Source organism: Drosophila miranda, chromosome 4 (assembly GCF_003369915.1).
Source record: "Drosophila miranda strain MSH22 chromosome 4, D.miranda_PacBio2.1, whole genome shotgun sequence".
Classification (NCBI taxonomy): domain Eukaryota; kingdom Metazoa; phylum Arthropoda; class Insecta; order Diptera; family Drosophilidae; genus Drosophila; species Drosophila miranda.
The window spans coordinates 10,517,378-10,545,376 of NC_046677.1; the positions used below are offsets into that span (position 1 = coordinate 10,517,378).

At 48.3% G+C, this 27,999-nt stretch overlaps 5 protein-coding genes and 1 long non-coding RNA gene across 6 annotated transcripts; 5 read left to right on the top strand and 1 right to left on the bottom strand.

Moving 5' to 3' along the window:
• The first annotated feature begins 7,855 nt into the window (after window positions 1-7,855).
• LOC108162147 (protein kish-A-like) lies at window positions 7,856-8,532 on the top strand. The gene is made up of 3 exons (XM_017296728.2): window positions 7,856-7,965; window positions 8,031-8,140; window positions 8,210-8,532. Exons 1-3 carry the CDS (start codon window positions 7,963-7,965, stop codon window positions 8,313-8,315), a joined length of 219 nt encoding a protein of 72 aa, XP_017152217.1. The 5' UTR covers window positions 7,856-7,962; the 3' UTR covers window positions 8,316-8,532.
• Window positions 8,533-10,862: 2,330 nt separating this feature from the next.
• Window positions 10,863-27,954, top strand: LOC108162148. The gene is made up of 4 exons (XR_001775542.2): window positions 10,863-10,891; window positions 27,130-27,221; window positions 27,288-27,543; window positions 27,602-27,954. It is a non-coding gene; the product is annotated as an uncharacterized LOC108162148 (long non-coding RNA).
• On the top strand, window positions 19,357-20,790 carry LOC108162136 (testis-specific serine/threonine-protein kinase 1). The gene is made up of 4 exons (XM_017296718.2): window positions 19,357-19,560; window positions 19,612-20,008; window positions 20,074-20,384; window positions 20,447-20,790. Exons 1-4 carry the CDS (start codon window positions 19,521-19,523, stop codon window positions 20,701-20,703), a joined length of 1,005 nt encoding a protein of 334 aa, XP_017152207.1. The 5' UTR covers window positions 19,357-19,520; the 3' UTR covers window positions 20,704-20,790.
• On the top strand, window positions 20,894-21,721 carry LOC108162144 (B9 domain-containing protein 2). The gene is made up of 3 exons (XM_017296725.2): window positions 20,894-21,116; window positions 21,190-21,541; window positions 21,601-21,721. The coding sequence occupies exons 1-3, from the start codon at window positions 21,029-21,031 to the stop codon at window positions 21,692-21,694; spliced, it is 534 nt and encodes a 177-aa protein (XP_017152214.1). The 5' UTR covers window positions 20,894-21,028; the 3' UTR covers window positions 21,695-21,721.
• On the top strand, window positions 21,680-23,775 carry LOC108162130 (tectonic). Its single transcript, XM_017296710.2, has one exon. It carries the CDS (start codon window positions 21,697-21,699, stop codon window positions 23,731-23,733), a length of 2,037 nt encoding a protein of 678 aa, XP_017152199.1. The 5' UTR covers window positions 21,680-21,696; the 3' UTR covers window positions 23,734-23,775.
• Window positions 23,706-27,075, bottom strand: LOC108162128 (dynein heavy chain 1, axonemal). The gene has a single exon (XM_017296707.2). It carries the CDS (start codon window positions 26,981-26,983, stop codon window positions 23,780-23,782), a length of 3,204 nt encoding a protein of 1,067 aa, XP_017152196.1. The 5' UTR covers window positions 26,984-27,075; the 3' UTR covers window positions 23,706-23,779.
• Window positions 27,955-27,999: the final 45 nt, after the last annotated feature.

The window sequence follows — 27,999 nt, forward strand, 5'->3', positions numbered from 1 at the left end:
CAAATTGAACTTTAAAGGAACCCTAAATCATCTTGGAGTTCAACAGCCCACGCATCGACCTCAAGCCGGGCTATTAATTAACCATTTTGAATGCCATTTGGCATTCACCCCCAATCGATTGATGACCTGACCCTTCCTCTCTCCTCAGGATGTCATTTGCAAGCTGTCAGAAGCAAATCCTTTGCGACACACCCCCAAGCCCCCCTCCCAAATGCTACGCACCTTATTCGAAGGCATGCGAAATACATTAAATGTTTGAAGTCACATTGGTCAGGAGGGGTGGTGGGGAGGGGTGAGGCCTCAACTAGAGGCCCAGCAGTGCGTATGAGTGACATTTAATTAGTACGACATAAGCGTCGCCATAAAGTACACTTTGAATTGTATTTATTTGGCGAGGAAGAAACCCCTTCTGTTGCGAGGAGGGGAGAACTTTTGTGTTGTGCCATTCATGTGTATTTGGGGGATATTTACACACACATTTCACACCACCAGCACAGACACTTGAACAAAGTGTAAGACATTTATAAGCAAATATTTATAGCGCACACTCAGCAGCACCAGCGGCAGCAGCAGCACCCGTTGTAGGGGCGGTTGGGAAGTGCGAGGAGCCTGTGCGAAACAAAATAATTACAACATAAATTAAGCAAAATAACCGCAAACGCGTAAATGTTACTTCGTGACTTCTCCGCAGACGCTGTACGGGCGATAGAGAGAGAGGGTCAGAGAGGGGGAGAGGACGGCTTCGAATGTATTAGGGGTTGTAAGGGTGGAGAGCATGAGGTTAGGTTACCTCTTAAGTAGCTTGCAACAAGATGCTCAAGATGTTGCCCTCGTGTAATCAAATTATACCTGCCTGAACCACCTAAGAGCTGAGGATGAGCCTCTCTCGCCCCACAACTGAATCAAGATGGAAAGTGTGACGCGGTTGCTTGGAAGTTTTTGCAGTCAACTTTCAAACCAAAATATTAATATACGAAAAGAACAGAATGATGAGCATGAAAAATGCTCAGTAATCCCGGAAATTCCTTTGCCGTATCTGCGAGACGGAGGGGAAAGATGGATCCTTATAAGAATGGAAACTTCCGCACACAAAGCGTCCAAATGAAGCCACACTCCTTCCTGACAGAAGAGGCATTTTTTTTAATTAGATGAAACTTTCACCTGCAGCTGTTGTCGCGGTAGAGCGGGGGCAGGGCGGCTGATGGGATGCTACATCTTGGAATTTGACTTTATTTCAGACTTGCGAAAGTCTTTTGGGGCCCTTGCCCCCTGTCCCTTCCAAAAAGGAAACTTGGAGCCAAGAACTATGCAACAGAAACTCAACTCTAGACAAGATCTGAAGGCTGGCTGAAGAAACCGAAGGCTTAGATGCCCTTCTAGAGCTGGCATTATACAACTTGCATTCTTTTTGGCTAAGCTTTTTTGTTGGAATATCTTAAGAAAACATAAAAATATTGACAGGTTATAGATAGATACATTTCCCTTAAGACTTTCCCCTTTTAAGAGTATCAAAAGTTGTGCTCCTCCTATCGTTGCTTCTGTCGTGGGAACAGTGACAGTAGAGAAAGTCACCAAAAACCCCAACGACGGTGGAGCACTTGACGGAGGTAGACGAAACGACACGACACGAGACGGTGGTAGGTAGTCCTCTCCTCTCGAGTGCGTTGGAGTTAACTGGAGTCAGCCAATCCCCCAACCCCAACCCCAACCCCTTCCAGCGTTCTTCCCTTATTATATTTCATTTGACAATTGCGTTTCTCGTGTTTGTGAAAGACACAACGAAATGAAACGAAATGAAAGGAAAGAAAAGGAAAAAAGCGAAACGAAAGGAAAGGAAAAACACGAAAATGAGTGCCGCCTGAGTGAGAGTCGTCGTGTAGGCGTGGTCGTCTTGTGGGCGTACCAAATTGTGTACATGAATAAGTTAACTACCGCACTAATGTACATTTGATGTACTTTTCTGTCCCGGTTGTCAGGCGAGAGGCACTGTGGCACTGAGGCGCGCAGAGGGTCGGGAGGTGTGTGAAAGCACTGGAGGCTCTTGGATTTTAAGGTACGAGTGCGAGTACTCTTCAGGTATACAGACAGTTATTTGTATTGAGGCACTCGCTCCTGGGGCTGGTGTCTCGCTTGACAGGTGCCACAAGGCAGCCGTCGTCAGCGTCCCATCTGCCCCCACTCATTCCCATCTCTACAGCCCCATCTTCGCTCTGGAGTCGCCTCCTTCTGGCGCAGCTTTTGACGTATTGAAGTGGAAGTGTTGTGTGCGTAAAGTTGCGTTGTGTTTTGGTGTTGTCTGACTTTAAGGCGGAAAAGAAAGTATTCCAGATGGGCTTACAGTGGGCCTAGGCCGACTTTACCTACAATTTGGGAGAGACAATCCAAGATTTAAGCAAGTAAATACTTCAAAGCTCGAACACTTTTTCCAGAGGCTTCGAATCTCTGCACTTCGTGGTTAGCTTTAACTAATTTCGGCAATATCCCTTTAAGTTATCCGCACCTCTAGTTGCGGCACCCACTGTGCCTGCGGGTAATTTCCGCCCCCCAAAATATCTATATATGTATGCATTATATCAACTTATATTCAATTTCCCTGCTTTTCACATGACTTCCCGGCACACGCATCTCCCTCCAGGCAACACAGCAGCACCTCCCCTCCACTCCACGCCCTCCCCCTCCCCCTCCCTCCACCTGGCACTCCAATTTGCAGCACCAGAGTGTTGTCACCTAAGCGACAATGGCAACGCGTTTATTAGCTGCCCACCCACCGGCGCCCACCCACCATCCTCTGGCTCCACGGCCTACTTTGTCAGCTGAGCATTCGAAAATTTTCAAATCAAATTAACTGTCTTTCATTTCAGTGGAAGTGGAGGTGGAAGTCGATGGCAGAAAAAGAAATTTGTGGACTTGTTTTGGGTTTCCTTACATTTTCCTTTTATTCTTTTTTTTGCAAATTTATATGTGAAAAATGTACTTTTGTTGTTACATTTTCTGTTCATTTCCTTTGAGTAATTCAAAACCTGCATTGACAACAGGCTGCATCTGTAAATGGAAAGAGAGAGAGATAGAGAGAGAGAGAACATGGAACAGGATCTGAAGCAGCACCAGGACCACGACCAGGAACTGTGGCCCATCCCGGCGGATGCCGCTCGTCTTCGGAGACACATTTGCCAGAGCATTAAGTTTCACAGGCTGACGCTGACGCTGCTGCTGCCGCTGCCAGAAGCTTCCGTCATGAAAATGATTTTTATTAAAATTCGTTAACAATTACAGAGTGGATGGGGGGGCGGATGGGAGGGCAGCACCTGAAGACGGAAACCGCTCCGCTCTTGTTTGGCTTTTATTATGCCTGTCCTGTCTGTTGTCCCCGGCCGACGCTGGCATGGGCATGAGTAATGTACACGACGGCTTGTGTGTCACAATTACCCAAAGGGATTTGTCTGCCGACAACGTGCAACAGCCTCCAACTCCCCCTCCCCCCTGCCTACTGGCCACCCAACCGCTTTCCTTTCAACATTCCGCAGCAACATAATACCAGCATTATGAGAAGAGCCGTGCCAAAGGAAATCTCCACATTGTTATACACTATCCGTGGGATGGATAACAACTCCTTTGCCATACAATACGGGTGTGCAGTGCAGGAATTGGGTTCCTTAAACCAGGGACCGCTTTAAAGAGCCAAAAACATGGTTTTTCTTGGAGATTGATCTTTGACAGCCTCTCCTTTCAGTAGGTCTGTCTCAGATCCTAAGTGCATACCCTCCCTCCAAGCTTGAGAACCCCCCGCCTTCTTTCCGCTTTTCATTTATGTTTTCTCTACCCTGTCTCCACCCTCCACCGTCTTTCCTCTCTGTGTATTAAGTGCAACCGACTGAGCAGCGTAGTGTACCTTCAAGGTATTTTGACTCAATATTTAAATTATATTTTCATATTTTTGCTCCGCCCTCGACAAGAGCAAAGACAAACAAGGGCTCTCTGGCTTCTGTTTGCTGCTCGTTTTGCTGCCTTTTGGCTTACGGTGATACGTACACGGTGCGTATGCGTGATTTGGCATTCTGGTTTTCCATTTTGAAATATTTATGGTATATTTAAGCATATTTTTGTGCCGGCGAATATCGTCTAGACTTTACTTAAATCAAGAACAAAAGCAAAAAATAGCTGCAAGCCAACTTAGAGAAATGTAAATCCCGTTTGTAGGAGGGTGGCTCTCGTGGTGGGGGGGGGGGGAGTGCCAATAACCTTGAGAGACCAACGAACGAAGACGCAAAACGATAAAGAAGTGCGATTCATGGACTGCTCCTGGGACCCTGGCCTGCCAGCACTTAAAATGCACTCAACTAAAATGCCACAAATGTTGCAAAGAGCCAACAAAACATCAACAGCCACGAGGCAGAGAGGCAAAGAGGCAGAGGGCAGACCCCTGGAAAACGCAAACAGCAAAAGAAAAGGTCATTTGAGGCAAACGTAAACGTAAATGAAAATGAAAATAAAACTGCAAATAAAATTAACACGCACATGAAAATGTGCGAAAGCCAGGGGGCTAGCTATATAGTTTCAGAGACTCTGATGCGAGGGTGAATCGAGAGTTTTCTCGAGAGGAAGTTCAAGAGAAAATCGAAATCAAAGAGGGAAATGAGAGAAAGGAAAAAGATACATGATTTTTCGGAGTATTCAGGGGGTTTCTCTATTCTTCGGAGGATTTTTCCTGCTTGAGAAACTATTGAAAAATCATGGCGATCAATCACTTGTAGAATTCCTTTTCCACACCATTCTCTCTGCGACACGCCTAATTCATTTTTCCATAACATTTTGATGCATATTAAATCAAATTGTGCCGTCCCCTCCAGGACCCTCCTTAGACCACTATTCAGGGCCCCACTAAGTGCCGGGAGCTACTATCGCTTGGCAGCTCTCCGGCAAAGTAAATTTATTTAAGTTAAAAGTCAACACACACACACACGTTCCTCCACATTGCCTGCCCCTAACCTTGCCCCCTGGGTGCACATTTGCACACTTAATGTCATACTTGGACCCTCCGCCTCCGTCGAGCCCCCTTTGGGCACCAGCACCACGCCCATTTACTTTGGTAACGCCATAAAGTATACAATGGCATTGGTAATAAACCGCAACGCGTCATTGGCACTCTTCAGGGCACACACCACCCCCGCATTACGGCACCCTGCAAGGGCCCCCCGCACCTTATACTCTCCACTCTCCATTAGCCCCGTGCGGTCGCCCTTCGTCCAGCTACTGGCTGGGACGGTCCTTTGTGTCGGCGCGTCCATGTGGGGGTCTGGTCTGCTTCCACTTCCTGGAAGCTATGTTGCATACACCAAAAGGCGTCCGCCTTTTGTGTCCAACTTATTGACGCGAGCACTCCGCTGACTGACTTTCAACTCGGAGGGGGAGGGAGGGAGTTGCAGAGGGGGCGGATTCCAGAGTTGGGATCTGACTTGAATGCATGTGGACGTAGACATGGATGCAGACGATGCCCCCAACTGCCACTTCCTGGTGGCCATGCACCACGCTCCACTGCTCGATGGCGTTAATGTTTGCCCCCGTCCACATCGCATATACACGTAGCTACGTATATAGTTACTATATAATGCATAACATTTACCACTACCAGACGTTGTCGCTCATCAGGGCCCTGGTACCGGGTCCCTGGCCCCTGGTCCCTGGTCCCTGGCCCCTGGTCCCTGGTCCCTTGTCCCATCCGGCATGGGTTCGGTTCCTTTGTTGCTTTCTTGTCAAGGTGTTGATATAGGCGTTGGCCTCTCCTGCTCCTGTTGTTTGTTTGATTATTGATTGACCGTTGGGCTGGAAACCAGAACCCACCTTAGGGGGGGAAACGTTCCTTAAATGACCAGAAAATCAAGTGTTCTTGCTTACTGCTGCTCCAGATGTACTTCAACTCCTTCTAAAGATATCTCAGTGGGAGAGAGATAGAGAGGATGCCACACCTCATATTCCACCATCAGCAACATGCAACATCATCATCATCATTCCCATCGTAGGAACTGCCGTGCCATAGACAAGCAAGTTTAACAAGCTTTTTATCAACCTTAACACCCTCTCATAAGCCCCCATTCAGATTATTCATTCACTAGCGGAAGTTTTTCACACGCTCCCCTATAAAAAATATAATAAAAGGAGAGCACCATCCACCAACTTGAACTTCATTGTCACAAAAGAGTGGCAGAGTGGCAGAGGGGTGGGGAAACTCTAACCCCCGAAAGCGTGCAACATTATGCAGGGAGCGCCTCGAGTGCCTCATGTGCATGTCACTTCGATCACTGCGCAGATTTAATCAACTATCCCATCCATCCAGCCAGGCAGCCAGCCAGCCAGGTCCCGGACCCACACCCACAAACAGACACTCTTCAGCCGCTTCGCCGCGGGCACCCGATGATGTGATGTGCTCTATTATATTCATATTTTATAGCTACTTACATTTTACAACCCAAACCAGAACAGACCGAGGCGAGCCGGAGAGAAGCTAACCCATTTTTACCCTCTGCCCCGGTACCCAATTGCTGGAGTTATTCTCCTGCTCGCAATTTATGTGTGTATCTACAGGGTATGCAGAGGGAGTAACAGCTGGAAGGAGCGGAGTGAAGTCTTCTTCAGTTACGGGACATTCTTTGGAGACATCAGAATTGCCATAGTTTAAAACCAAACTGCTCTAAGAACAAATATTATATGTTTTATGTGTGTGCCTAAAGCCTAAGGTCTATGAAATACTTGGGTTTTTTTACTTGAACTCTAAAGAGTGCAAATATAAACCAGCTTCATAAATTAAAATCACTTCAAACATCACGGAAAATAGACTGTAGATGCCTGTTTTAGTGCCATCGTTAACGTGTGCTTTCTTCCAAAACAGACTTCCCCAAGAATAGGCATTCCTTAGTCGACCCTCAGGCACCATTTTGCTACTTAAGTATCCTTTTCTCTTCTTTCCTTATTCCATTGTTGTGCAAATATTTTTTAGTTCGTCGGCACTTTGCACGCCTTTCCTTCTACTTCTCCTTTTGTTTGTGTGTGTGTGTGGTTTCTATCGTCAAGTAAATCTTACTAACAGGAACACCGTCCTACACCCACCCCAACCACCTCCCTCCCGGCCTATCAAAAAGTGCCGTTGTCTACTTTTGGCCTGGCTGACAGTCGGCGTCGGCGGCGTCTCTCTGTTGCCACTTTCAGTGCGCTCTCTTTTTTTGTGTGCTTTTAACATGTCTTTTGTCATTTTTGTCATTTTTTCCAGTATATATTATTATGTTTTCTTGCACCCGCATATATCTACGGGTAGTAGAACCAGAGAAAAAGTGCCACAAACTGGAAGCGATGATGGGTGCGGGGTGTCTCAACCACGTCCACTTTGCGCTTCATTTCATAAAAATGCATCAACCGCAAGTTTTTTCTGCACTCTCCATCCTGGTCGGAGGCCCTGTCTGTGTCCTGCAGGCCTGCAGGACAAGGGCTCGCCTCGGCGGCTCCCTTTGTTGCGGCGGTCGGTAGTCGGCAGCCGGCAGCCGTCAGTCGTCAGTCGGCGGCTGGCTACTTGGCTGCTGGCTTGCTCAATGCAATTGGCGCAGCAAATTCCATTACACGTACATTTGCCACTGTGTTCGCCAGGCAATTTCGTCTAATTTCATTTGAGGAGAAAAAGAGGAGCCCCAGGAGGAGCAGAGCGAAGTTTTGCGGCAGTCAATCATTGTGAGGGGTATGCGCAGTGAAATGTAACAAAAAGTAAACCCGAACTTGGAGCCCTAACAGTTTTGAAAGCATAACTGGCTCTCAATATTTGCAGACTTTTTGGATCGGCTAAGCACATGTTATCGAAGAAAACAGTCCTTTACAACATTGATCGCACAATCGTTGTGCTACACTAATACTTTGACATCGATTTGGCCTGACTTGTCAACAATTTACACAATATTACCCCGAAATATATATCGAAAAACAATGGTGAGTAGATGAATCTGAGTGCCGTCAATCTCGGACTGAAATAAATCGCATTTCCCTTCTGCAAGTCGGCTATTTTTCACTTTTCTGGAATGTTGTCTGTGCTGCTGTTACTCATCTGCACCTGCGCCTTTGTGCGCTCCGTGGTGCCACAGCTACTCGATACTCATCGGACAGGGTAAGTCTTCCTCCGCCTCCACTTTGCATTAAATCTGTGAACGGCAATCAGTTTGCTTCCGCTACTTAGATGGAAGGGAGTCTTTTGGAAGATGGCAAGGATTGGAGAGCGTCTCAGCCCCTATGTGGCAGGGGCCTGTATCGTGCAGGCCTTTGTCGTGCTCATGGGCATCTGACGAGCGGCAGCAGCTGAAGGATGGGAAGAGGCGATGGCAGCAGTAGGCCTCAAACGACGGGAAGAGCTGCAGCCGTAGGAGGAGGCAGAGGCCGACTGACCAACGATTGGCTTTTTGCAGCTGTAATCAATATGCAAACAAACCATTTGCCACAATAATTACAAAGTAATGCAGCGCCCGGCGCGAAATGTAAAAATAAACGCCAGCTGCCCCGCAATTCGCTTGATGACTTGGACCCGGGATTCAGTCAAATGGGGTTTGTCGGTTGGTTGCCTGCTCGGTGGTTGGTTGTGGCAAGGACTGGGATGCGAATGGACATGGACATGGGGATGAGGGGCTTTGTGGCGGAGCATATTGAGGCCATGCCAGTGGAGTGTCTGGTCTGAATGACGACCATGCGCTCGCCAATGATGAAGCAATTAATTTGCAATTAAATCGATGATGCAATTGCAAATAAGCGCAGCGAAAAAGAAGCTACTGTAAATTGTAAAAAACCAGGAAGAGGCAGAAACAGAGTGGGAATGGCAGTGGCAGAGATAGTGAATGGGATCAAGTGAATAATTGAATGCTCTTGAGGCTGAGAGCGAAATGAAAAGATGGAGGATGATTCCTTGAGTGTAACAGAAGTGTAGCTAACCAGGATAACTAGGGGTGCTCACGAGTATCCATAGATACAAAAGAATGTCTGGCGGATTGATTGCCTGTTCAATAAGATCTCATTGATCGTAGATCTTTTTGTGAGGAGAGCCTTGCTGATCGAAGACAATCGTTTAGCAGATCCTGCCCTAGAGCAGATATTTGCAGAGAAGGACTTCCTTTGACTGCCAGATACACCCCCTACATGTTTGCTTGTAGGGCATCCATCCTCTGTGTGGGTCAAGATGGACCCACAGCAAACCACTGCACTGCGTATGCAAAGGGCAGAAAAGTGGCAAAATTAATGTCCACACCAAAAGCATACACACACGCACACACGCACACTGCAGATGCCCAGATGGAAATGCCATTCACACACTCTCACACACAACAAATGTTGCACATGTTGCATGGCGAGAATGAAGTTAACGGTGAAAGGGGGGCGGACGGTAGTGGGGGTAGAGGGCTTGCCAGAACGAGACGGGCCAAGGCTGATGCGCATTTTTCACGCTGTTTTCCATCAAACCGAAACTGAAAATCGATCAGTTTTTAAGCCTCTGCCTTCCTACCAATCCATCTGTGTGTGTGTGTGTGTGTGTGAGTGTCTGTGCCATTGGCATGCCTATGTGTGGGTGTGCATTTTCAGTTGGTACCGGAACGTTTTTCCATCAACTTTGGCGGTTATTCAATTAAAAATTACTTTATTTGTAATTAAATCGTATACCAAAAACTCTGAACCGACAGCAGCTGCTCTCTCGCTCTCCCTCTGCCTCTGCTTCTCCCTCTCCCCCTAGCACTCTATATGCGTCTATCTCTTTCTATCCGTCAGCTGTGTGGGCAGCCATATTGGTTTTGTTTTGCAACGATGCGGCGGCAACTTTACTTTTGTACTTTTGTTAGCAAATCGCTTGGGTTGCATTTTAAAATGCAATTTGTTAGCATGATATTGTTGTTTTATTTTTTCCCTCTCCACTTTTATCTCTATGGGCTTCTCCCTCTGTGTCCCTCTCTCTCTCTTTCTGGTGACTGGCACACAAATCACGGCAATTTATTTATGACACTATTTACAAGAAGCGAAGGCGGGAGGGCGTCCTCGAGAGGGGCCTTCTGACAGCAGCTGGCAGTTGCCGCCCATAAATGCAGAGACAACAAAATCGAGGGACACCCCCACAGGCACCGCACCACCTACCTCCATCAGTGGGTGGGTGTGGGTGTGGGTGGTATCCACGTGCACTCTACTTAAATAACAATTTCAATATATTGAAATTTACTTTGTCACATGAAAGCTAAACAGCTTGCACTCAGCGTCAGTCACAGCGAAGGAGTCCCATCCCGGGGATGGCACCAACCACCGACACCGACATCGACATCGACAACCCACACACCCACATTCCCTGGTGCCTGCCTTGGGTGATGGGGCGCGGTGCGGTGCTCACCATGCCTCAAAGTGTTGCAAAAGTGCTGCCATTGCAGGTTTTCATTTTATGCTATTTACATTTTCATATTTTTACTCCACGCCGCACCGCAAACAATTTTGTTGCCGCCGCCTGCCTGATGTTGTCCTGCCGAATGGAGGTAGAGCCAGAGAGAGTTGTAGGGAGTCGAGGTATGGTTGATTTTGAGGATACATTTGTTGCATACTTGCATGCGAAGACTCCTTTATATATTCCACTCTATCGACACGAATCGAAAATCCTGTGAAAGGTCTCTTTTCAAGCCATAATTTTTAGGATATCCGCGCTGCAAATGCCGGGGGTTTTAAATTTTTTGAAAATGTATATGGCATACTCTAAATATGAGGAAGTCTTCTCTTCATCCAGACCTACCACCTAATTTCTGTCTCGTCCAGAATACTTTATAGCTTATAAATCATAAATATATTTCCAACTTATATTTTTTCTTTCTTTTTTCCAGGCTATTAAATGGAGGAAGAATTTAAGGTATACAATCTACAATCAATTACAAATACATATTTATTTTATCGGAGTATTCTTTAGTCTCCCACAGCAGAAAGGGTATTTCCTCTTCCTCATGTTCCCAGCTCTTTTTTTTTGGTTTCTCTTCCTTGTTATTCCCTTTTGCCATTTGCAAATTTTTTGCTATTCGTTTTTATTTTCAATTTTGTTATGTTCTGTTCCACCAACGCCGTACCCTCCGCACCCTCCGCACCCCCCGCACCCCCCGCAATCTCCACTGGCGGTGGCTGCCTCTGTTTTTTGTGCCCATTTAGTCGTTGTCTGCAAATTTTTAACGTTGTACAAGAGTCTTCTCCACAATGGCAGAGCAGGTGGTGGTGGTGGTGGTGGCAACCGAGGTATGGGGCATGGGGCATGGGGCGTGGCATGGGGTCGGCGGCATCCTTTCAAAAAGGCATCAGGTGTTGCACGTTGTGCAGCAGCTTATCTCAAATGATTTATAAACTACCAACAGTGGCGAGGCCAAAGCCATTGTCATTGCATAAAATATGCTAACAGTACAGGAGCAGCAGGAACAGCAGGATGAACAGGAGAAAGAACAGCAGGAGCAACAGCATCCAGGATCCAGCATCCAGAAAAAAGAGAATCCAAAGGACGAGAACAGGCGAAATGACACAAAGTCCTCCTGTGTGATGCTCAAGGAGGAGCAGGAGCAGGAGATCTGTTTGTTTGCCTTTGCCTTTGCCTTTGCGTTGCGTTCGGTTCGGTTCGGTTTGGCTGATGTGGAAGTGGCAACAACTGAAGTTGCACGGCCAAAGTTGAAGTTGGCCAAAAGGTATTAGCTTACAAGTGGAAGAGAGCTCACTGGACACAGGGAGTCCCTGGGCCGTAGCCGGAGAGCCGCCCTCAGAGCAAGAGGATAAAAGGGACTTAAAGTTTTGATGCTCTGTACACAAGGTACAGGAGGTACACGAGGTACACCAGGCACACCAGGCACACCAGATGGGAAATTCGAGGTAATTTCTGGTAAATTGAGAGTACACAAGCACACAAAAAAAGGCCTCGAATTCGGAAGGGATTTTAATGAAGGAATACACTAGGAGTGGCAAAGGGTCAGGTAACGGGAAGGGAAGATAGAGAAGGAGGGAGCTTAAAAGCATTGAAATTGGCCATTTAACCCCCCCAAATGGCTCTCCCAGGCAGGACGCAGGCAGAGGTCTTAGCTCCAATTCGAGTTCATCAATGATGGTTTTAAACTGTCTATAACCAAACATATTACCTCTTAATAGAATACACAAACCCCCTCCCCCCCCCCCCCCCCCCCCCCCCCCCCCCCTTTCAATTGCAGTCCCTCAATCATCGAAATAAACATAATGCCCCACCGCACACACGCACACACACGGAGGAACAAAGCTGCTCGTAATAAGCCTCTACACTAATTGTTGCAGCTTAATTGAGGCTTACGCATTGTCTGACCGTAATAACCCATCAACCATAGGCAGACCTGATCCCCACCGCACCCCCGACAACCCCGCACCCCTAGCAACCACTCGCTGCCATGCACTTGAGCCCACTTTTAGGAACGCTCGATTGAGTCTTGATAGCTACTACGAACACGAACACGAACACGAATGCGAATTCGAATAGATGGCTGTTTAAAAATCAATTCCAAATACCATTCAAATTTTAAACGCCTACCTGTCCCCCATCCGCATTATTGGTCGGTTCGGCTCTAATTAATTTGCATTTAAGCCGGGCCCGTCCGTCCGTCCGTCCGTCTGTATTGAGCCCCTAAGACGGAGAGCTGCGGCATTTGGCTGGCCAAAACCTCAACCTTGGCCAGCGATTTATGTTGACTGCAAATTTCAGCTGCTACCCCAAAAACACGGAGATAAATGGAGGGAGACAACTTCGATGGGGATTGCAGTTGCAGGTGTTCAAATAATCGATTAAATAGGAGCGGGGTCTTAGTATTTGTTTGATTATCAATCGTTGATAATCAGGCAGGAAGTTGAGTGTGGAATTATAAGAATTTGTGTTATCTGTGCTCTCAACCAAATATCATGAACAATCAAAAAGGAACACGAATACGAGTGGATTCCCAACTAAACTCAATCGATACTTTCCTATAGGTACGAGTATTCCCCTCGAAGTCCTCCATCCGGTCAAGACAATTCCATGTATGGCACATTAGTGCACATTTCTACCCTACCCCCCGCCTAATCGCATCCCCAAATGGGGACCCCCCACCACCCATTTGCAGTTGAGTGAAATGCAAATAGAAAAGCATTTATGGCATTTTGTCGTTAGATGTGTGGAAACTATTTGCCTTGGCACGACAGAACAGAACAGAACAGTAGAGTAGAGTGGAGTGGAGTGGAGTGGAGTAGAGTAGAGGAGACAAATGCAAAAGAGACAGAGAAATGCACATATGAAAGGAGGAGAAGGAGGAGGGGGCAAAGCTAATACATATTCAGACAAAAGTAAATCAATCAATCCTGGAATTAACTAATTGCGTAAAGCAATATTTATGAATAATTAATGAGCTCATAATGCAGACACGAGCGAAACAGTGCACAGTGGCAGTGGCAGTGGCAGTAGCAATGAGAGAGAGAGAGAGGGAAGAGCTTAGTGGTTTGGTTATCTTTTAAGCATTAGAGAGAGAGAGAGAGAGAGAGATATATATAGGGGTGGTGGGTGGCTACAACCCTGCGGTTGTTTTGGGGCTTATTAAGTGGGTCCCTGCTCCCGAGTGGTTGATGGATGAAAACTTTGAAACTATGAATATTAGTTGACTGGCTTATGTAAAATTCTATGCATTTTTAATTACCCCACAGATACACACACAAACACACACACACACACACACAGACACACCGTAGATAGACGTAACCCATATGCATGCATGTGTGCTCTTTGTAATTTACTGAACATTTGCATAAATCACAAAACAACACACAGATACACGATACATATTCTTGGAACCTCAATGACCTGCAGGCGCATTAATTTATAGCAAAAATGCATGTAAATTACCTCGCGGCGATACATTCTCCTCCCTGAATGCCGCCCTGTAGATAAGTCGCTGTGCCGCTGAAAAGTGTGCTATGGCATTTTTCACTGGCCAACGGAAGACAGAGACAGAGGGAGAAAGACAGAGAAAAACACGGAGCATTTACATTTAATAAATTCAACGGCAAGCGCGCAAATAATTCATAAATTTACCCCCGAAAAAAAAACACTACCAAATAAGCTGCAACAAAAGGAGGCACAAGAGGCGACCGAGAGAGAGCTCCACAGAATCCAGTGACCGTAAAGAGAGAGGGTGAGAGGAAAGGAAAGGAAAGGGGACCCTTTCAGGGGAGGGAACGAACCCGCAGCCACATGCGAGCGTAAAATATTTGCACATTTTTAACTGAATATTAATTTATGTTATTTTCTGTTGTTCAGTATTTTTTTACGAGCTTTATTTCACTCTTCTGTGGAAAAGGCCGCAACTGCCAAAAAGGAATTATTTTTGGTTTTTTTTTTCTCTTTTCTTGATATATGTAATATGTTTCCTTTTTTGTTTGTTGAGGGGAAACTGTTGCTCTTCGTTTTGGTTCGTTTTGCAGCATGCCTGAAGGGTATTTTGTGGTTACAAGTTACATAAGCTCTTAAGGGATTAAGGACTGAGCGTAGACCTACGAAAGTTAGTTGTGGACAGGTCTGGCATGACACTCGCAATGCAGCAAAAAATGATTATAAAGTGCTCCAAAATGTGATCCCTGCTAGTGAAGTAATTCCTAGAAAATTATTCAATAAATTGAGGTCTTTGTAGTTCTCCAGAATGTGATCAATGAAATGTGATTCTCCCTCAATCATTCGGAGATTACTGATCATCAGCAAGGCTTGTGAAATGATAGGCCTGAATCCACAATAGTCTCCCCCAAAAATATCATTCTAATGATCATTAATATAGAGTAACCCTCTCTCGACTCCGTGCTGGACTCGCACAGCCCTTTGCCATTTGTTTTATTCGGCTGCAACAGCAGCTGTTGACACATATACAAATGCATATTGCATATTGCAATGGCGACGCGCGCGCCAGTTGCCGATTGCAGGTTTTCCCCGTGTTGCCCCCGTTTTTCAATTTGGATTTTTTATTTTACCCTCACATGCAGGCCATTTAAATGCATATGGTAGGCCAAAACGAGGTGAATGCCGGCCAGCATTTAAATTGCCAGCCTACGACGGAGGCCAGGGAACATACGGCTGGAGTGGAGCAAGAATCCCTGGCTCTGGAAATGCCTTAAATAAATCTGAAGCCTAAATTGAAATAGCTTGAAATTGTGGGGGGGCAAAAATGGTAACCCGCACTCAAAGAGCGACGGCTAAAGGGTAATGAAGGGCAGAGACGGCACGGCACAGACATGCACAATTCCGCAGCAGACACAGACGTTGCATACTTTTAGGCGGGCTGCCAAAAATGTAACAACACAACGCTTCACTGCACCCCAAAGGGGGGTCGGGAGGAGGGACGTGCATTGACACGCGCCTGCATGCAAAATAAAATCATGACAGAAACGACTGCCAGACAGGAAGAAGCGTCCAGAGACAGAGAGGGGGACAGAAACAGGAACGGGAACAGAGACCGTCTAACCCAATACAATATCATTATTTGGACATGCCCGTACCCACTTGCCTGGTCCAGTCCATAGTTCTGTTTAACATTTTTAAATCCTTGAACTTGACAGGCCGGACCCGGCCCCAGAGGCCCTAGAGGCCCCAGAGGAAGAGCCCCCGAACGCAGGACATTCAGGCACTTGACTTCTGCTACTTTGGTCGCTGTCAGGGCCACAAACCTCTGGATTCGATACCCCATCCCCGACCCCTATCTCCCCTTTGGAAAGTAGAGGCCACTTCATCTGGTCTCTGGACTTTTTCCACTACCCTGTGCATCTTCTGCTCCTCGCCCTTGTCCCTGTTCTGTGGCAGCTTAGTCCGTTGCTGTTGCTCTTGTTTCTTAGCTTGTTTGGCTTTGTTTTTGCCTTGGACTTGAGCCAAAATATTATTTTATTATGCCAAAGAAGTTATGTTGTCTCCGGCTCTGTCTCTGTCTCTGCCTCCGTCTCTGTCTCTGTCTCTGTCGCTGTGTCCTTGTTGTTGGTCTTTCAGCACTGGGATTACAATATTCCTCACTGCATTTTGCCACAATTTTTCCCAGTTTGTGGGCGTGCCTGTGTGAGCGTCTCAAAAGTAGCCACACCACAATTTTTCGTCTGTATTTTTAGAATCTCTTTTCTATTTAGTGTGTTGGCAGCTCCGCAGAGCAGGGCTCAAGGCGTAATATTTTAGTCGGAAATTGAACTGTTATTGGACATGAAATTATTCTTGGATAAATATGTGTCGTCTGCCAGATTTCATGTTTATACCCCAGAGAGCTCGCCTATAGATTAGCTATAAAGGAGAGACGAAATGCTCTGCCCATCGATCTACACACTCAATCTTTCCGAGCTCTCATTAAGTAACAATAGGTTCCACAGCTTTCCTTCCATCGTTTTCGCCCATTTCCATCTCACAAATGGTTTGCCTTCCCTTCTCTTCCCGCCTTTCCAACATTTCTGCAAGTCGTTTCTTTTCTTTTCATTTCATTTCCGTTTCGCATCGCTTCGAGAGGCACAAAGATTTGCATTGCGATTATGCCTGGGACAGCATTAAAGTTTCTTCTTACATTCTTGTCCTTCCTCTCCTGTCTGTTGTCTCGCTCTTTTTAATAATTTTTTAATAAACATCAGTGCAAACAAAAGAAATGAGGCAATGTTGAGGCAACAAGTCGAAGCACAAGGTACACTTTTATGTTCCACAAATGGCACGAATTCCATTCCTTAGATTCCGTGACTAATTCTGTGGTTCTAATTCTTTGGCCAACTACATTAAACGTTGCTTTCGGCAGTCAAAATCAGTAGAAAGTATCAATTTGAATGGAATATCCTTTTATCATTGGCAATTGAATATTTATGATACCCTTATGTGAGGGTATAAACAGGGAAAATATGCAAGCAACGTCCAGGGAAGAGTCATGTTAATGACAGAGCAAACGGAGCGGGGCAGGAGATAACAGCTAAAGGGAAATGCACAGAGAAAAACAGAGGGAGAGAATAAGTGAAAAACGGCAAAAGCAGAGATGCACTACGGATGGGGCAGCAGGAGGCGCAAGGGCGTGGCATGTGGTGACCACGCATTACCGCAAATGAATGACCATTTCAGTTGCATGCTGGATGGGAGGAGGAGGAGGAGGAGGAGGAGGAGGAGGAGGAGGAGGGAGCCGGGAGGCCAAAAGAGACAAGAGAGAAAAACCAGAACTGACCGCAACAATGGTCTTTGCTTCATTATGCACAAACACGGCAATAAATGTAAGGAGAGGCGGAAGGAGCAGAAGGATAAGACAAGAAACATTCCTGTGCCGGAATTTTTTATCATCCCGGGGGCATGCCGCCACTACAGGGCTGTCGAAAGTCCCCAGATGATGAAATGTGACAGGAAACTTGGGGAGGAACTATGGGAGATAATTATAAATTTATGTTTTTATCAGAGCAAATGCACAATCACGATGCAGGACGAGCACCTCCGTTACCCCTAATGGCGATTGCATCCTGATGGCGACCCGTTCCAGCACAAACCACAATGTCAGGACCCACCAGATCCCAGATCCCAGAGCCCAGAGCAGCTCTCAGGCTAACGCAGATCCCGAAGCCTGGAAGCTGCTGCCTTCTCGCAAATTTCGCACAGCATCGCATATTTCAGTTGTCATTTTGGCTGTTTTGTCAGTTTTGCGTGTGCCACAAAAGGCGACTGCACGACTCTCCGCCCCATCCACTGGCCACTGTGCACCGGCCCATCCTGCAGCCTGCAGCCTGCAGCCATCCTGCCGCTCCTCTCCACCCTCTGTGTCCATTGCAACGGCATTTCCGCTGGCAGGCAACGCAACTGCGGTGGCAACTGCCACAAACAATTTTGACATTGCCGTGCAGAGTTGCGGAGTGCAAAACCCCGAGCCGAGTCGAGCTGAGCTGAGCTGAGCTGTGCTGCCTGCAGTGCTCCGGACAGGACAGGATGTGCAAGGATATTGTGAAATCAACGTAATGGCGGGACATTAACATGCATGCTCCTACCCAACCAGCCAGGAAGGTGGCCAGGTGCCGGCATCCAGGATCCACAGGCAGGTGACCTGCACAGAAAGAGAAACAGAGAAAAAAAACAAAGGAACATTACAAATTGGCAACATCAAGCCGAGGAGGGTATGCTCTTCAGTACTGCGTCTAGGCACGGCCACAGTGCACTCCCAGAAAGGTGAACACTTCAACGGCTTAGTGAACATTGGAAGGAGGGGCAAGCCGTGCCACACAATTGAGAGTACTGTAGTGCTCCGAAAGAGTATTCCCAGTGACGAGTGCCGCCCGTGTGCTCGCATTATCTTTGGCAGGCTGCTCTTTTTCATTATGAAATTATAAATATTTGATGTAATACAGAAGCGTGAACAGTGCGCCAGTGCCAGAGCCAGTGCCGCCAGAGGAGACCAGAAAAGACCAGAAGTGGGGCAGAAGGGCAGGTGCCGTCGGATACAGTGGGTTTCCTGTATTAAATTCCACTCTGCCAATTGCAGGCGACTTTGTGCCGCCTACGGCTACATTTCAATTTTAAATGAAACACAAAAATTTCACTTCACTTGCACACGCCACACAGAAAGGAGCCACAAGGAGCCGGCCAGAAAGTGCCCCAAACGGGAGCGCCAAGACGCAGTCAAAGGAGAGGGAGTGTATTTGCAGTTGTCGTTGTCCGCACTTCAATTGAAATTTACAAACCGCTCGAATGACCTTAAGCTACTTTAAAAATTTGCTGACGGGGGGTAGGGGTTTCTCCAATCCCCCACCCCACGCCCCTCCGACTTGGGGCAAAGTAATGCGAAAAATGTTAAAATTTCATAAACCAAAACTCAAACACGGCAGAGCGATGAAAGTTAAGTAAAAATGTAGGTAACCAATGCCTCGGGGTTGGGCGGATGGGGCAGCGATGGGGCCTGGGTCCCCGAGTGGACAGCAAAAAGTGAACGCGATGGAAAAGTTGGAACCGACCCACTCGAACACACACAAACACACATACACTCCATCACATAGGGAGCAGGAGAGCAGGAGAGCAGGAGGAGAAAGAGGAGCTTTTGAAGGCCCTCTGGGCTGGGCTGGGCTGGGGTGGGGCGGCGCGGCCTTTTTGATTTTTGCTTGAGTTATTACACAACTGGCAACTGGAAACACACGATACCGCCACAGCATATACCGCCTATGGCATATTAACTCAATTAAATAAACATTTCTCCCTGCCTGTGCCGCTTCCAGGGAAAACTCTCATTCTCCGGCTACCAATTTCAAAGTTTAATTCAATGGAATATCTCATGGGACACCAGGAAATGAACCTTTTGTTGTTTTAATGCTATGGAATAGTTTCTATTTCTATGAAATATATGTCAAATCGCTGACAAAAATGATCTATCAAAATTGTTCATACCCGAACATGTACTATTTTCAATGATTCTTTGGTTGTTGCACGGCAGCGCACCTTATATTTCGGCAACACCCTGGGGCACGTGGCTAGGTCGCATCTGTGGTTACCCTTTTAAATGGCGACAGCCCCAAAACGAAAAGGCGATCCAGGCCCAGGTAACACAAGCCACAAAAAAAGTGATAAATATGATGTGTAATTTTCTGCAGTGGTTGGAGCAAGTTCTTCCCAAGATCTGGTCACTGATACGAGCTCGGGGCGTCGGCAGGAGCAAAAGGTATACACCTTCACTAGCGATAAGGTCCAGGCCAAGTCGACTGGAGGGGCAGCTCAGCAAAAAGAAGACGACAAGGCCAAGCCTCAGAAGACCATACTCGAGGAGCATGGCATCATCTTGGGCAAGGTGATAGGCACGGGCAACTATGCCAAGGTTAAGATCGGCTTCTCCGAGGAATACGGCAAGCGCGTGGCCGTCAAGATCATTTCCAAGGTGAAGGCCCCGCCGGAGTATACGCAAAAGTTCCTGCCGCGCGAAATCGAGGCGGTGAAGGGACTGCACCATGAGAATCTAATCACATTCTATCAGAGCATAGAGACCAGTCACAGGTAGGTCTCAGGTCGTGCTGTCCCAATGGATACTATCCGAAACCCCCCATCCCCTCCATCCATAGGGTATATTTGATTATGCAACTGGCGGAGAACGGCACTCTGCTGGACTATGTGCGTGAGAAGAAGTTCCTGGACGAGACGGAGTCGCGGAAGCTATTCCGACAGCTGATTAGCGCCGTGGAGTACATACACAGCAAGAACGTGGTCCATCGGGACATCAAGTGCGAGAACCTGCTGCTGGACGAGAACTACAATCTGAAGCTAATCGACTTCGGCTTTGCCCGCAAGGACACACGCTCCTCCGACAACCAGGTGGTGCTGTCGAAAACCTTTTGCGGCAGCTACGCCTACGCCAGCCCCGAGATTCTTAAGGGTAATTCTACCCACCACCAACCCCACCCCCTCCTATTTCATCCATTTATAACCGTTCCTCAGGCGTTGCCTACGATCCCTTTATGTCCGATCTGTGGGCCTGCGGTGTGGTCTGCTATGCCATGGTGTTCGGGCGTCTGCCCTACGACGGCTCCAATGTGCACATACTCCTGAAGCGCATCAATCAGTCGCTGGTGTTCCCCAAATCGCCGCCAGCCACCAGCGAATGCAAGCATATGATAATGCACGTCCTAGCACCTGTCAAGATCCGATATAACGTGCCACAAGTGAAAGAGGATCCCTGGTTCTCTAACAGGTAGATCCAATCCTGACGCTGCCGTGGAACAAGTAAAACAATTTCATTAAAAATTAACAGTCAGTAAAAAAATAAAAAATTTGTACGACAAGTTCCAACCCCCGAGTACAGAACAGGTTCCTCTCCAAGCGAACCAGTTCCTTGGTCGTTCCGCACGAGTTGGCAGCACCCTTTAGGGGGTTAAAGGGTTGCCAGGGCAACGACCAACTGCCAAAACATAAAAAAAAGGAAAAAACTGTAGGCTGTCAGAGAAATCAAGTGAAATAAAAGTACTTAAAAACTTTATTAATGCAAAGCGCGATTTCGAGTGAAAAATTACAGATCAATTGATGGCGGAAGTGCACATAATTGGACAAATATTGAAAGCAGTTGATTTCGACGAGCCGCATCTATTCTGCACGTGGACCCTGCAGAGCGGTATGCTATGCCCCACAGAAACATACACAAATTCCTCCGACGATCAATAGACTTATTTGCATATCAATTAAAGGCAGCACCTGGCGCTTGATTCAAGGCGAGATACACGGACAAACGCACGTCTCCTCGAACCGTTTGGAGAGCTGCTCCGACTTTGCGGCGCCCTTGGACATTCACCTCAGCTGCGTTGCCGTCCAGGGCTGGCCCACACTGCTGGTGGAGGTGCACGCAGTGAACGTGCTACAGCAGTCCTGGCCCGTTGGCTACGGCTTTGCCCACATTCCAGCCACTCCCGGTGCCCATCGGGTGGAGATTAACACCTGGAAGGTTGCGCCCAACGGCTGGTGGCAGAGCATTCGCGAACGCTTCGGCGGCGGCGGAGCGTCTTTGAGCAAAACCGATCTGCTTTTCTCGGGCGTAGAGCGGTACATTGCCTCCATCCAGTTTTTGTGCGAGTTCTCCTAATATTTTTAATCTCTTTTAGCTACAAGCTGCAGACACGTAGCTCTGGAAAAGTCATCGCCGATCTCCACTTAATCTTTCGCAAGTTCGAGGAAAACGGCGTGGAATTCCATTAGAAATGGAGAAGCTTCTTCTGCTGTCGATCCTGTGTCTGATCACAGCACCCAGTACCCCTACCCACGCGATTAAGATTGGAATCTCCCACAACGACAACACCACGGCCGCACCCACACTCACTCCCCCAAGCACTACGGAACCAGGAACCTCGACTACGACCACACCTGTGCCGGTATCCTCGATGACCGATCTGGCTAGCTCTATGAGCCCCTTGCCAGATGTGGCCACCAGCACTCCCAGCAACACTTTTCCACCACGACCCCAACAGAAGCCCAAGGCCACAGGTGCACCAAAAACCACAACTCCTGCGGAGGTTGCCCCTGCCGAAGCACAGCCCTTGAATGCCACTGAGACGCCCAAGATTTCAAAGAACTTTCCGGATGACTCGTTCTATTTTTGCTCTTGTGATCTGCGGTCGAAGATGTGCGATCTGAATTGCTGCTGTGATCGCGATTGTCCCACCGAGACCAGGCAGGTCTTTAGCTGCCTGAAGGTGTCGGCTCCGCCGCAGCTGCTCTCAAGATTGGAGGACTTTCAGTATACCCACGGCCTGCCTACCTGCCAGATCAACGATGGATGGCTTTGTGTCTTTCGAAGCAACACAAAGCCAGCCAAAATGAAGCCGAAGATCAAAACCTTTGACGCCTCGCAGTACAAGAAATGGCCAGACCCACTGGGATCCTATGAGACGGAGCCCGCACTGCCGCCATTCTTGTCATCGCTGTACAAACTCGGACAACCCTTGCAACTGTGGCACCCAGAGAGCAAGCAGTGGACCACCTTTGATCTTCCCACGGCGTACGAGAGTTCCCAGTGCCACCTGAAGCAGCTCATTCGGCACCTGCAACCGATGGTCAGCAATTGCCTGATGAGAGATCAGGCTCAATTGCAGGAGAGTGTGTGGGCGATACTCAATCTGACTGCAAGCCATCGATTGCTGCCGAAGCCAAGAGACTTGGAGGAGCAGGAAGTGGACTCCCTGAATATACAAGTATGTCAGAAATTGGACAATGGAAGAGTGCTTTGCCCCGAGTCGGGAAACGACACACAGTGGGATATTCCCGTGGAGAGTCTGGAACTTCAACTGATCCACAACTTTACAAACATTCTGGAGGCAAAACTTTTGATCAGCGAAGCTCCTGGAGATGAGGATGACACGGAACCCATTTGGATGCACTACGCGGTCACATTTGCCACTGTAAATGAATCGCTTGCGAAGCCCAGCTCGGGTCCACTGGGCTACCTAGCCGGCTCCCCCGTAATCCTATCGAGAATGCTGCCACAAAACACCAGCGAGGACCAGCAGCTCCTGAGCTACTTTCATGCCAGAAACGATGACCCAGACTACCATTGGCTGCCGCTCTTCTCCAGGAAGCCTCGCAGCGGAAACTGTCAACGGAAATTGGATGAAGAACAGGTCCTACGCTTCGGAGTGGATCTTGCCAAGCAATGTCTGCTGCATCAGGCAGCACCACTACTCCAAGAAAATGCCAATCACACCGAGTTCTGTCAGAGCCTCCAGGCCGAGATCTGGAAGAAGCTACTGCCCCACAACTGCAGCAGCCTGGACGAGATGACCCAAGTCTTTGTGTCACAGCTGGGAAGACCGCACCCGGAGAGCTGGATCCCCATACAGCTCCATTTCGAGGAGAACGGCCAGGAAGTGCCACCCGTTCAGGGCTTCTACGATGAAGTGCAGCAGAGTCTGAGCTGCCGGAACATGTTCCTAAGCGTCGGCTACGAGTTCCATGTGGCAGACGTGGCCTTGCTCGAGGGACGAGTGCCGCATCAGAATGTCCTGCAGTATGCCAGGATCGTCCTCGGGCAGAGACACGACCTGGAGTTCGATGGCAGCGAACAGCATGTGGAGCTGCCGCTGGGCGTCTCGGCCATGTTCTACAATCTAGAGAAGAATCGACCAAATGGCGCCGCAACTGTGATCGCCTATCACATCGTAGTGCTTACGATGCTTCTTTTCTGGATGGCCCTCAAAGATATTCAAGGCAGATCTCTAGAGATGAAAGAATATTTAATTTAGATTAACATTTGTAAAACAAGAAAAGTAAAGGCTAAAACGACATCCTTCAGAGTATGTCCCGGCGGCACTTGCGCAACTGCTTGCGTAGCAGAATTGCATCCAGTTCGGCCTGCCTCTGCCGCTCCTCCTCCTCCAGGGCGGCGCGTAGACTCTCAGCCTCGTTGTCGGCCTTCACAGAGATGTAATGCAACTCGGGCAGAAAGTCCAAGATGCCCTTGCGCACCAGGTACTGAAAGTTCATGGAAATAGTGTACTTTATCTCGGCGCCCACCGCCGCGCTGAGCTCCGCCCAGTGGACGTACATCCAGTTCTCGTTTCGCAGATCCTTGATGCTGTTGTAGAGCGGAATGAAATCATCGATTTTCCCTATAAATACCCGGGCCACTTCCATGATCTCGGGTTTCTCATTAAATATGACCAAGGATTGATTCAGCTCGCTGCGCAGCTCCTCCAGGTTGTTCCACACTTCCTCCAGTTCCACTTGGGCTATCGGATTGCCCAGCGTGGCCTCCTCGAGCTTGAGGAAGTTGGAGCAGGCGTACCACAGCTGCTTGTAGGGCTCGAAGCTGGCGATGATGCTCTGGAGGAACTGCACGGAGAGAGGCTCCAGCTCGAACAGCATCTGGCGGTACTGCAGCGTCTGGCCGACCTTCTCGAGTTCCTTGATCAGCGCCCAGGTCTTCTTGATGTCCACCGATGTTTCCTGGGCGCGATTTGTATTGAAGACCAAGGAGAAGGCCTGGACTTCATCGTTGAGGGACTCCAGGCGCTCCTCAAACGCCTGGCACTCGCTGGCATGCTGCCGCAGGAACTCCTCAATATCGATCTTCTGCTCCTCTTTCAGGGTGGAGAGACGCACCATGATCTGGTGCGGCCAGGCGAACACGTTCCATTTCATGGCGAACTGGTGATCGCTCAAATTATAAAAGAAACTGTCCAGCAGATCGTACTCCAGCCACATGATCTGTATGTCTGCCCGCAGCTGGTCGACCACATCCGGCACAGTGGCTGCAAAGTCCCGAATGCTGTACAGATGCTCGATGCTGATCGGCCGCTCGGCAATCTTGTTGAACACCTCCAAACAGCGTTCCAGCAGCAGTTCATTCGTCTCGAACATGCGATCCACGTAGTACTCGAAAATGCGACGCACGACCTCGATGCGCTTTTTGATGAGGAACTGCTTCAGCGTGTCCACGTTGATGTAGAAAGGTCCAATGGTAATGAAGGCCGGCAGAATCTCACGCAGCTCCTCCTTCAAACGCTTGTGCTCGAGTATGTCCCGCTTGACCTCCGAGGAGGGCTTCTTGGCCGCCGCATAGCTCGCCATGTAGTGGTTGAGGTTTAGCAGATAGAAGTCTATGAATTTCTCGTACATCCGCGCGTACGCCTTGAGGGGCAGCACGGCCTTGGCATAGCAGTGCCGCATTAGCTCGTTCTCAATCAGGAACTTGTCCTCAATCAGCTCCACAGTCAGGATGTACAAATTGGGGGCGAATTTAAGGAAGGTCATCACTGTAGCGTCGATCATCTTCACGCCAGAGGTTTTCTCCAGGCCCCTCTTGTAGATGTCCATCAGAGCGGGCTGGAATTCATCAGGATCGGTGGAGTAGAACACCTTACGATCCTCATTGATGCCCAGGGTCATGGCGAAAACGGGCTTGGGAAAGGGGAACTCCGTGTCAATGTAGTTGCTGGTCCACTTGAAGTTCGACTTCAGCTGCAGGAACTGCAGGCAGGGATCGCACACAAAGTGCGAGAAGTTCATGAGCGACGTTTCCAGCAGCACTTCCATGGAGTCTTGCATGCGAAATTTCACCTGCAATATGAATCTGGAGATCTTGCACATCAGATACACGGTCCAGTCGTGCAGGGCAATGTCCAGATAGCCCTTGCCCAGCGCCCGTAGCACCACGGTGATGACGGAGGTGAGCTGCTGGGGCCAGTAGACCTTGAGATACGTGGCCACATTGTCGCTGTGCGCCTCCTGCGACTCCAGAAAGTCCGCCAGCGCCAGGGGCTTGCTGAAGTTGCAGATGAAGATGGACATTTTTTCGATATGCTGGCACTCGACGGCCACACCGGCCATGGCCTCGAAGCCGCCGATACAATAAAAGAGACTTGCCTCCAGGTAGGCATAGCGCTTTTTCGACATGGTTATGCCCAGGGCCTGCACCTCGGCTCTCTCCCGGTCGGAGGTGTCGTTGTGAAAGTCCCGGGGCAGAAAATCCTTGAGATTGATGTTGCGGAACTGCGGAAACTCCTTGGGCATCGTAATGATGAACTGCTCCAGCTCGTAGAGAGCCATCAGGCGCTCAAAGACCAAATTGACCTCCGATCGTAGTCGTCGCTTACACTGCTCGGAGACCGTGGCCGCCTGAAGCACTGCCTCGATGGGCTTGAAGCTGTAGAAGGCCGTCGACTCGATGTCCTCGTGGAGCACGCAGTCGACAATAAGCTCCATCAGCATCAGCTGCTCGCCCTTGTAGCGCTCGTGAACGGCGGCCTTTAGGCGACTTATGTACTTGTGCGGATTCTCGGCCAGGAACATGAACTGCAGCTTGGGCACCTCATAGGTGCAGCAATCCTCCAGGGAGAGCAGTGTCCACATATCCGTATCTTCGTTGTACGCCGAGACGGAAGCCAGAACCCACTGGCAGTTGAGCAAGCTGCGGTTGAATGGTAGATACGCCTTTGCCGGCAGCGGATAGTGTGCTTCTCCAACCACGCCCAGATCGAACCAGGCTGCCGGCGAATTGGTGTCATAGTTACTATCGTCAAAGTAGCTGAGGGGGAACTTGTGCGGAAAGGCAAACTCCGACATCACGTTGTACTGCTCCTCGGTAGGCTGCAGTACTTCGTCGGTGAGGCCCGCCAGCAAGAGCTCCTCGTTTAGATTGATCTTCTGATACTGCCGCCGACGACGATCCACCTCTACGTCCTTGGGCAGCTGTCGCTTGGGCACATACCGCGTCTGAATCACCTTCGGCAGAATGGTTGGCAAGGGAAAGCGGTGCGATTTTCCCATTTTGTCGACTAATGTGAGCCAGCGCTGTGCCTCCTCGATGGGATAGAAGACGGAGGTCAACTGGTCGCGTGGTATGTACAGCTCCTGGTAGTTCATCACCGCAGTGCCTGGTCGGGGCGGCATAATGCAGATCTGCTTGCCAACAGTTATTTCCCTATAGTTATCAGAGGCTCTTACGCTTATTGCCCCACTCTCGGAAGAGTCTGAATCAAAAGTACCATCCATATTTGTTCTGTTTTTCGCTGTCGAACTCTTATTTCTAAATATACATAAGTTTTAGTTATTCATAGTTTTCGAATGGCATATTCCAAAAAACAGTTATGATTGTTACAAATTGTAAATAATGCCTCTAATATTGTCTACTCTTACAGCATAGACCGGCCAACCGATCGCCCTTCATCATTGTCAACATTTCACTGGCCACATTCAACACGACCAATCTACAACTGCATCATAGTGTACAGTAAGTAAGCCATCGATATACCGAGAAACACCGCTGAAAAGTATTTAATTCCAACACCATTTTCAGGATCTTGTGGCTAGTCCCTTGAAACCCATCAAGGATTTCTTGCGTATCATCTGGCTAGAGCTGGAATCGTTGCTTCCTGGCTCCTATCCTGTCCTCGGGACCTGTTGCCCTGTCTCGTCGGTGCAGTGCGCGAGGGTGTACAGCTCCATAGAAGCCGTGGCGAGGTCTTTATCCCTAACTTCTATCCCTGGAACTATGGGCAATACCTAGGATTCAGACCTAGAAGACATTGATAAACGAATAGGAGGTTACTTTGGTGAGTTTCCTTTTGAATATCGTTTTTTCAAATACTAATCTTTGATTGTTCCTAACAGCTCAATATGCCGATCCGGACGCCAACTACTCGAAGGCGCAGAGAGCAGTCGGACTGCACCTGTCTGGACTCCAATTTGAAGACGAACAGATCGGCTGGCGCTGATTCTACTTCGTACAAGACAAGTTTGGAAGGACTACCCCAACAACCCAAACACGCTCGCTGTGCGCACGCTTCATTATCTATCCCTTAGAAGCCCTGCAGATTTTAAACTTATTTATCTTGTTTATTATTGTTATATTGTTATAATAGATAGTTGTAAGATTTTGATACTATCAATTTCCAAGATGTTTATTTATTATTATATGCAGTATGTACATTCATATAAGCTCATTGTTATAGATTATCCTATTCTTATATGCGTAATTATATTACATATTTATAGAAAAAACAAAAAGA